The sequence below is a fragment of the Lacerta agilis genome, chromosome 7 (genome assembly GCF_009819535.1).
Source record: "Lacerta agilis isolate rLacAgi1 chromosome 7, rLacAgi1.pri, whole genome shotgun sequence".
In the NCBI taxonomy this organism is placed as follows: domain Eukaryota; kingdom Metazoa; phylum Chordata; class Lepidosauria; order Squamata; family Lacertidae; genus Lacerta; species Lacerta agilis.
In genome coordinates this window covers 85,563,831-85,573,780 of record NC_046318.1, presented here as the reverse complement: position 1 = coordinate 85,573,780, position 9,950 = coordinate 85,563,831, and the positions used below count along the sequence as shown (strand labels likewise).

Genomic DNA, 9,950 nt, shown 5'->3' with positions numbered 1-9,950 from the left:
AGCCCTTCCTTTCTGAGGGCCACAGGGGTCTCCTGACTGGGAGGCACTGAAGCAGAGACCCCGAAGGCCGAAGCCTCTCCTCGCCCCAGAGTCCCCCCCTCCCCTCCCCTCCCGCGCTCCCGGGAGACTCACGTGCTGCTGCCGGCGGAGGCGGCGGCGGCGACCGGGACGCAGCCTGGCCACGAGGAGGACGGCCTTGAGGCCCCGCCCTCCGCCGGAAGCCCCGCCCCTTCCTCCCGGCTAGGCCCCGCCCCGGCTGAGGGGACGCGGCGGAAGCCCCGCAGGCCAGGTAAGGACCTCCGCTCGGCCCCTTTCCCGGCATCCCCCGCAGCACGGACGCGCTCCTTCCCATAATGCCCAGCGGGCCCTTGGGCCGCCCCCCCCCGTCAGGAAGCTCCTTCCCTCCCGGCGCCCCACGATGCCCCGCGCCCACCGCCTTCCCAGGCTCCTCCGCGCGCGAGTGGTCGCCTTCCCACAATGCCCGGCGGCGCCTTGTCCTGGGCGGCCTCTGTTTCCCCTCCGTCTCCCCCTCCGCGGCTCTTTCCCAGCATCCCCTGCGCGCCCCTCAGCCCTGGCTGCCTTCCCACAATGCCCCGCGGCGCCCTTGACCGAGGGTCCAAGGGAGCATCTCCTCCTTGCCAGAGTCCTCAGGGCTGCCCTTGGTCCCTCTGTGAGGAGCCAGGCTCCCCAGCGAGGGACGGGGCTTGGATGAGGCAGCCTCTGGGCACCAGGGGAGGAAGAGGGTCCTTGAGCTGCCCTCTCCTGCCCTGTAGGCATTCATTATTATTATTATTATTATTATTATTATTATTATTATTATTATTATTATTATTATTATTATATTTATTTATACCCTGCCCGTCTGGCTGGGTTTCCCCAGCCACTCCATTGGCATTTGGCAGGAAAGGGGGCTCTGGAAGGCGGCTTAAACCTGCTTGTGCCCTGGCAGCAGGAAGCCTGTAATCCTGGGTGGTTCAGGTGTGGCCATAATAAAGAAGGGGGTGGCATCCTGCTCTAGTCAGACCTTAGACTTCCTTGAATGTAGAGAAGATTCTAGTTGCAAATAGGAGCTGTGAGGTGGAAGGCCCCAGCTCAGCTGAGTCGTCATCTCATGATGTGGCCTTAAGCAAGTGCCATGGACACGTGTGTGTTTGCGCACGCACGCACACACACACAAAACACGGGAATAATGAGACAGGCCTGCTTTACGACATACTGAAATAGTACATTTCATTGACTTGGATAACTTGGGGGAAAGAACTGTATAAACACCAGGTGTATATGAACTCTGTTATCCCTTCTTGCCACAATGGTTGTTCTTTCACATTTCCCCAGGAAGAATTCACTGGACACCCTCTTATGATCAACCATAAATGAGAAGGCCAGTATGGATGAGAAGCCCGGAGGGAGTGAGCTGTCTCCAGGGATGCCCCCTGCCTCTCTGAGACGGGTTCCCCGCAAGAGGAGGGCAGAAGTGAGTGGGAAGACAGGGCGTGCTGGCCAGGCCCCAGCCAAGAAGAAGAAGAAGGCTCGCAAAGCCCCTCGGAGAGTTGCCCCTCATTACCTTGTGCACGAGACGGACAATGACATGCTGCTGATAGTTTCCAACGTGGAGGAGGCACGACAGCGGCCGCTCCGGAAAGTGCCCAAGAAGAAAGGGAAGCAGAAGCAGCAGAAGAAGAAGGGGTTGAAGAAGCAGGCAACACATGGGAGGAAACGCGTAAAAGGAGAGACTTTGGCAAAGCGGCATGTGGCTGCTGAGGATCGAGGAGAAGAAAGCAAGGCATTCCCCCTCAGCACGCAGCCAGCAACTGGAAGTTCCTGGGGCGAGTGCCTCCCAGTGGAGATCCTGGTCCAGATATTCCATCACGTTGTGGCATCAGAAGGCTCCGTGCCGTTCCTCTGTAGGTAAATGGAGCACTGTGGGCACAGCCAAGGGGAAGGAAAGCATCTTGTCTGAGGAGAAGCAAGAGATCCTACAGAGCAGCCTTTGTCAACCTGGTGCTGGCTTCGTGGTTTGGACTGTGCTGTGCGGGCTGGGACTGATGGGAGTTGTAGTCTGAAACATCTGGAGGGCACCAGCTTGGCAAAAGCAGCCATAGAGCATGCATTATTTTGCACAGTGGCCCCGTGAGGACGTGACAGTCATTGCTGGTTTTATCTCTAGGGTGGCCCGCGTGTGCCGGCTCTGGAATGGAGCAGCTTCCAACCCTGTACTTTGGCAGAAGGTGTCTGTTGGCCACTGCTGGGTAGCCCCAGGCCAAAAACATTCTGTTCTAGAGAAGAAAGTCCTAGACACAATGGGGTGGCTGGTTGCCAACCGGTGAGTATTTGCTTTTCCTTTGTTGAGGGATACAGTCTTCATAGGTGAGGAGCAGAAGTCACCTGCCAGATTTCACTGCCTTTTCTTTGGCAGTGACTCTGTGGCTTCCCTGTCCGACTCCCTGCTCCTCTGGAGACTATATGCACCAGGTGCGGAATGCACAATCATTTTATGCGCTTGCTCCTTGCAGGTTTTCTCTCCTCCGAGACTTTGCTCTTTGCCACTGGAAAAGCCACGTGCCTTTTGTCCTGAAGGTGAGTGAGGCTACTGCAGTCTTACGCCTTTTTACTGGCATACAAAAACCCGAATTTTGGAAGTTGGCAAAAGATGCAAAAAAAGACAAAAGCTACTGTTTCTGAAGAAATGTGCATGCACACGAAAGCTCATACCAATAACAAACTTAGTTGGTCTCTAAGGTGCTACTGGAAGGAATTTTTTTATTTTGTTTCGACTATGGCAGACCAACACGGCTACCTACCTGTAACTGCTACTGTTTTGTTTAATTTTTGTGATATAGTGCTGTGTTTTTCTGTAATATATAGAGTACATTGATGCCGGAGGCAAGGTTAATGTGTTCTTAATGTGTAGAACACCTTGACACCTGAGGCAAGGTATCTTCTGTCAGCTAATCTCCCTTTCCTGTCCTGGACTATTTAGGCAATTGGCAAATCCTGCCCACTCCTTGCATCTCTCAAGCTGTCCCATTGCCGTGGGGTGACCACTGAGTCTCTGTGCACACTGGCCGGATGCTGCCTGCAACTGGAAAGCCTGAACTTGCAGAATTCTCAGGTAAATGATGGCTGTGCTCATGAGGGCAGAGTGCCTGGATCCCACTGGCTTGTGCCTGGATCCCGCTGCCTTCTCTTGTAGATGTTCAGCTGCAAATTGGTTGCAATATTGAGCTCCATAACTGATATCTCTCTTCTGCGTTTCCAGGTTGACCCTTCGGCCGTAGTCAGCTTTCTGGAAGCTGCTGGCTCTCGGATCCGCCATTTATGGTTAACGTACAGCAGCCGGCTGAATGCCATTTTTTCTGTGCTTTTGGTAAACTTTGCTGAAACCCCATGGAGGGATTGGCTTGTCACAGAATAACTATTGTAAACAATGTTGAATCTCTGACTCGGGAGCAGTCCTCCCTGAGGGGGCAGCTCACAAATGATAGAGTTCAGCCCCCTGGGATTCAGTGCAGGACATGCAGAACTGAAACACCCCCAGCAGATGCAATCCTTAGGCTGTGCTTGAAAACCTTTTCCTTTTTTGGAAAGAAAGTGCTTTGCAGTCTCTCATTCAGTTGGCCTCATAGCAACACTTTTGTTCCTAAGGTTAGGGTTGGAGAGAGAGTGTGGTCCAAGGGGTAAATGTAGATCTGGAAGAACCAAGGTAATAGAATTGCTTATCCAATGGACTCTCAGGGTCACGCTGCATTTGTTATGTACCTCTCTTCCTGGGAGTAATGGTGGCCAACTCCATAGAGTTGTAAGGACAGGTGGGAGGGTGTAATGTGCACAAAAACAATTAGGATTATTGTATAAAAATGTAATGCTTTTAATGATGTGTAGTTGAAGTACTGCAGCTTACATTCAAAAAGGAAGTCTCTTAAGGACTACACTCTGGAGGTATTGTGATGCATTTTTTGCAGTTTGTTCAGCTTCAGGATGTGAAAAAGATCCTAGGAAAGTTTGAGGCAAACCACCTGAATGCTTGGCTCTTGTCCACCCTAGCAGCCTAAAGCATTTAGTTCATCCAAGCCCCCCTCCCACGAACTTGTCAATGGAAATACTGGGTGTAAATGTATTTAGTCTTAAACCAGGAATGGGGGGAGGAAGAGGCTGCATCTCCCTCCCATCAACCCTAACCATTGGCCATGTGGCTGAAGCCAATGGGAGTTGGATGTCCCAACACCTGGTGTGCCACAAGTTAAATAAAAAGGTGCCAGAATGAGATTGACTAAATGGGTTCACAAGGTAGGAAATGTCTCTTTATCATAAGGGGAGGTACCGGAGAAGAAAGGTGTGAACCCTTATTCTTTTTGAGCTGCATTGGCTCACAGTCGGTTTCCGGCCCCAATTCAAAATGCTTCTAATCATGTACAACCTCCGGAACGAATTAAGTTCATAACTAGAGGTACCACTGTATTAAGAACAGCTTTGGCTCAGGGTGTCTGAAGGAAGACTTCCTGGCATATGGTGCTGATCACCGGCTGAGATCTTTAGAGAAAGCTTGATTTGTACCCCACTGTTGTCTGAGGCTAGGCTGGTGGGCATGCAGGATCAGACCTTCTCTTGGAATCTAGTCCTGCTGGACCCCAGTGCCACTTTCGGTTGTCATTTATATCTGACTTTGCTTTCCAGAATGGCAGCTGCCCAGAACTGCAGCTTCTAGAGGTGAACACAGAGATAGAGCAAAGCACTCAGCACTTCCAGCTTCCAATTGAACAGCTTCAAGTAGCTTGTCCACAGCTGCAGGTGTGTGTGGATTAACTGGGGTTGTGGGGCTGCCTTCTCTTATTCTGAGATGTGTAACAGGGAGACCTTGGAGCACCCCACAATCGCCTAACCTTGACTCCCATGGGTTCATGTCCGGGGTCACAACCAAGAGTCTTCAGCCAGGACAGGGAAATACTTCTGTGTGGTATATGAGTGTGTGAATGGTTTGGTAATGTGCAGCGGAGAGTCTTTGTCTTTGCTTTGTGGTGTGGAGAGGCAAGCCTGGGGGGGGGGTGTCTCTCCCCCCCCTTCGAATTATCCGGTAACAGATGGCATGGCTTGGCTTTCTTGCTTGAGTCACCTGGAGTTATTAACCGCTCCACAGATGCACAGTGTGTGTGGGATTATTTGTTGGTATGTCTGAGAGAGGAACTCAGGTGGGAAGATTTTCCCTCGGGGCAGGGATTTGGGTTTGGTGTCTCCTTGCCCTGTGGCTGATGAGTAATTCAGGGCTGCCCTCCTGACACTCCTGTTCTGCTTGTTCCTTCCAGGTGTTGCGCTTGCTCAACCTCATCTGCTACCCAAAGCCCATTCCCCGCTCAGCTCCGACTTCCCCTGGCTTCCCACAGCTGCAGGAGCTGTGCTTGGCCACAACCTCTTTCTCCTTCGTCGATGACAGCATGCTGAAACGGATCCTGTGCACTTCGAGCCGACTCCGTGTGCTCGACCTGCGCGGCTGCTTCCGTGTGACACCCAAGGGGTTGGAGCTGCTGCCCTGTCCAGGTGGGTGTGAAAGAATCTGTGGCCTCTGTGTTTTCTAGGCCACTTTCTGGGCAGCCTAATCATCATCATCTTCATCATCCCATCACTCATGCTCATACTTACCTTTGTTGGCAAATCTGCTTGTTTAAAACAGGGCCTGGCTCAGTCATTTATAACATGCAGGTTGGAACTCCTCCTTTTAGGAGCTTCTTTAGGCTGAGTTGGATCATTACCTAATACTGGTCTCCTCTTCAATATGGGTGCCTTGTTTGTGTAGGAGGCCGAGTCTTCCCCTTACGCGTGCATTATCTCTGTTCAGCCACTCTTTCAGGCATTTATTCCCCCAAAAGATTAAAAAACTCAGTGAGGGGAAAGGGGAGTTTGAATGCAAAACCACAGTGAAGTAAATTGTGTGTGGAGCACACAGACCTGCTGTTGTTGTGTGTAGTTTTAAAGTTGAGGTTACACAGATCTTGGATGTAGGAAAGTCCTCTTGGCCACCTCATAAGGGGCCCTTAGCAGAGTTGTCCGGCCTGCAGTTTATGACAAGAGGATGGTACATAGGGTTGGGTGGTGAGACATAATTTTTAGAAGTTATCTGTTGGCACTAACAGGACCGCCCCAGTCAAAACCAAGTGGCGGTAGTGATGGCGATAATTGTTTCAGTGAAACACGGCTGTATCACTGGATAATGTGTTTGGCCTTCCAATCCTGGTTGCTGTAAGATACACCCATGTTCGACATGAGCTGTTTGACAGTGGAATTTGCTGCCAAGGAGTGTGGTGGAGTCTCCTTCTTTGGAGGTCTTTAAGCGGAGGCTTGACAGCCATCTGTCAGGAATGCTTTGATGGTGTTTCCTGCTTGGCAGGGGGTTGGACTGGATGGCCCTTGTGGTCTCTTCCAACTCTATGATTCTATGATTTTATGATTTTATGATTTAATCGTTGTACTACGTTTCCTTGTTGTCAATACGCTTATCCCTCCTGACACCAGATGTCTTCTGCAGACCTAGAGCAACTCTACCTGGGCCTATACTGTAGCGCCAGCCACCTGCACCTGCCCCTCCAAGGCAGTCCCCTCATCACCTGGAAGTGGAACCATAGCTTGAGAGAGCTGGATCTGACCGGGCAGAGCTTCAGCGAAGGTGATCTGGAGCAGGCAATGGCTGCCTTCACTCAGGGAGAAAGCACCAGAGGGGAGCCAGTCCTGCGCTCCCTCAACCTCACGGGAACCAAGGCTGCCCTCCCTACAGTCAGGTGAGCCGGGGGGGGGTGTCCCCCCGATATAATCTTTTCCCCTCCTATAATTAGCTCCCAACCCAGCTCTCTTCAACTCTTGAGGGAAACAATGTGGGGGCCACTTACATACTACTTGGATGCTACCTTCCTTAGAGGAAAGGTGAGAGAGGAGTACAGTTGACGAGTTGCTACTCTTTGAACAGAACCACTTCTGGGCTGTGTCTTGCCACTGTTGAATATATCTATGTAATCATTTAATATCCCTAACCCCTCAAAGTAAAAACAAGCAAACTATTTCACTATGGCTTGAAACATACATCTCAATAATTTTTTTTAAAGAAAATAAAACAGCAAGATAAAATGGCAATAGTCGAAAACAGTTTCACCACTATTTGGATCTTTGGGGAAATGAAAACACGCTCTGTCTGGTGCTGAAAGACAGCAGTGTAGATGCCAGAGGGGCCTCTCCAGGGGAGCATTCCACAAGTGGGGTGCCACAGGTAAGGCAAATGTTTGTGCTGCTGTGGTGGAGAGTGGTGGAATTGTGAGAGATGTTCTGGCTACAGTTCTCATCACAGACTGACAGCAGTACAAAAGCAGAGGCAGTGGGTTTCTTGCAGTTTGTGTAGGGTTATGGTTAGACCAAGTGCCACTCACAGCATGACCTCTGCTGAATGCTGCTCCCTGTTCTGGCTTCAGTTTGCATGGCAGGCAAGTCTGCCCTGGGAATGCCCAGACCCACCACAATTCATTGGCTTGAGCTCCAGGCCCGGAATGCTGCACCTAGCAGAATTCACTTGTTGCTTGGCCTGGCCCAAATAATGGCTGCTTTTCACGCCAGCTTTTCCACCCACAAGCCCCCTGTCCCCGATGGGACGGAAGCTAGACTGGTGCCTGGGAGCAGCCACCAAGACCGCATAACACCGGTCTTGAAAGACCTACATTGGCTCCCAGTACGTTTCCGAGCACAATTCAAAGTGTTGGTGCTGACCTTGAAAGCCCTAAACGGCCTCAGTCCAGTTTCCCTGAAGGAGCGTCTTCACCCCCATCATTCTGCCCGGACACTGAGGTCCAGTTCTGAGGGCCTTCTGGTGGTTCCCTCGTTGCAAGAAGCCAAGTTACAGGGAACCAGGCAGAGGGCCTACTTGGTAGTGGCATCCGCCCTGTGGAACGCCCTCCCATCAGATGTCAAAGAAATAAACAACTATCTGACTTTTAAGAAGACATCTGAAGGCAGCCCTGTTTAGGGAAGCTTTTAATGTTTAATAGAATATTGCATTTTAATATTTTGTTGAAAGCCGCCCAGAGTGGCTGGGGTATAGATAAATTATTATTATTACTATTATCCACATTTCTGAGTAGTTGGGAGGAACTTTGCACTATTTTCCCATTTATGGAATCTCTTATTTTAAATCATTTTGGAAGGGAGGTGGGTTGATCAGGGGAAAAGCACAGGCATGTGAACCCTTTGGAACCCTGGTAGTGTTTCCTCCTGCTACTGACCTTCATATTACGAGTGGCCTTGTGATAATCGAATGTTTTGCCAGTTCCCCACACTAACAAGGTTGAGAAGGAGGAAGCCTGGGGTGCTGCTTAACATAGATCTCCTTTCCTTCTCCCCATAAGCACCCTGATTGCCAGCTGCCCTGCTCTCAGCTACCTCAACCTGTCATCCTGCCGCCATTTGCCACGGGGCATGAAGAAGGCGTACCGGGGTTATGGTGAAATCCGGCAATGTTTGCAGCAGCTCCTGACCAGCTCGGAAGAGCCAGCCACACCAGGGGATGCCTCATAGCCTCTCCAGGAATACTGTAACAGGAGGATCAGTTCTGTCTCTGCTTGCCTCAGCAAGCCAAGTTCCTGTCCTTTTCAGCACCTACACCTTTCCCAGAGGGGTCTTACACCTTTCTCAAGGCAGCAGAGGTGCAGGATCCGTCCCTTGCAAGGAGAAAAGAGACTGTTCTCGCTGCACTACTGGGAGGGGAAACATTCTAGTTGCTCTGTCCCCACCTTTTTTGTAACTTATTTCTGTCGTCTTTTGTATTGTTTGTAGCTCTAAACTCTACCAGAATAAAAGAGTTTTTTTTTTAAATTTCCACAGTGGGTATGACCCTGTTTTCTCTGGGCCTGGGTTGTAGAAAGCTGGTTGCTCAAACAGGAGTTCACCAGCAACTTCCAGATGGTTTCTTATCCTTGCACCTGGAACCCCCAAAACACGTTTGTCCAATCTAGACTAGGAAGGTAAGGGGAGCTGCTATTTGTAACAGCTGGGAGAAGTTGCTCCATTGAACGTTGAAATGTTTTGCCTACCTGTCAGGTTCTCAGTAGTTACCCATGAGTAACCAGTCGGACTCCGCTGTTTCTTTTAGTTTTCTTTATTGTGCAAGTATATACAGTGCAGAGCATCAAAGTTCACGTCTGTCTCATCCTTCTGCAGAATCCGGGAATGACTCTTTCCGGTTCTTTGCCCAACATAAAAAGCCGTGGGATGCGGAACCCCCTCCTACCATCCCTGCGCCTGGTCCCTCTGCGCAAGTGGGGAGACGGAAGAGGTGCGTCTCCCCCTGTGCCTGAGCGGTGCGAGTGCTCTCCCACCTTCCCAGAGCCCTGGTCCGCACCTCCCTGGGCAGTCTCCCCTTCCCCACTAGAGGGACCGCTGCTTTCCCCGCTGGACGAAGAGGAAGCACTGAGAAGGTGTTGCGGGGGCTCTCTATACCCTGAAAGCCCTTGCGCCACTCTACGCTGAGGCGAGGACAGTTCCCTGACACTACCCATGCCAGGGATGTGATTTAGAAGATCCTTCAGCGAGCTTTTAGTGTCATTGGCCCAGTCCTGTGGAACTCTCTCCCACTAGAGATTCAGTGGGTGCCTTCTGTGCCAACTTTCAAACGCCTGCTGAAAGCTTTCCTGTTCCACCAGGCCTATGCAGGCAATTAAGAATACATCTTTCCGCAATAGTCAATTGATGTCTGTTTTTATCTTCCGTTTTATTGTATGGGTTTATGTTTCACTGCTTTGAAGCGCTTTGGTATGTGTTTTAATGGCACAGTGGTATACAAATGTTGTTAATAAATGAATGAATGACTTTCCAGTTTAGCTCTAGCAAGCTTCCCATTCATGTTGGTGGGAGGTGGCCTTATGTTCAGCTCTTGGGGGGGGGGGAGAAAGTGACGGGGGGGGCAGCAGCTGTGGTCTTGTCTG

The 9,950-nt window shown here is 50.8% G+C and overlaps 1 protein-coding gene across 1 annotated transcript; it reads left to right on the top strand.

Moving 5' to 3' along the window:
• The first annotated feature begins 228 nt into the window (after positions 1 to 228).
• Positions 229 to 8,836, top strand: FBXL6 (F-box and leucine rich repeat protein 6). Its single transcript, XM_033156025.1, has 10 exons — positions 229 to 289; positions 1,336 to 1,908; positions 2,168 to 2,323; positions 2,514 to 2,577; positions 2,981 to 3,112; positions 3,260 to 3,367; positions 4,675 to 4,788; positions 5,301 to 5,532; positions 6,518 to 6,767; positions 8,376 to 8,836. The coding sequence occupies exons 2-10, from the start codon at positions 1,388 to 1,390 to the stop codon at positions 8,542 to 8,544; spliced, it is 1,746 nt and encodes a 581-aa protein (XP_033011916.1). The 5' UTR covers positions 229 to 289; positions 1,336 to 1,387; the 3' UTR covers positions 8,545 to 8,836.
• Positions 8,837 to 9,950: the final 1,114 nt, after the last annotated feature.

Coding starts and splice junctions, on each gene's coding strand:
- FBXL6 (XM_033156025.1), top strand. CDS start 1,388: ATGGATGAGAAGCCCGGAGGGAGTGAGCTGTCTCCAGGGATGCCCCCT. Junction 3,368..4,674: donor CCATTTTTTCTGTGCTTTTG/GTAAACTTTGCT, acceptor TTTGCTTTCCAG/AATGGCAGCTGCCCAGAACT. Junction 5,533..6,517: donor GGAGCTGCTGCCCTGTCCAG/GTGGGTGTGAAA, acceptor TGTCTTCTGCAG/ACCTAGAGCAACTCTACCTG.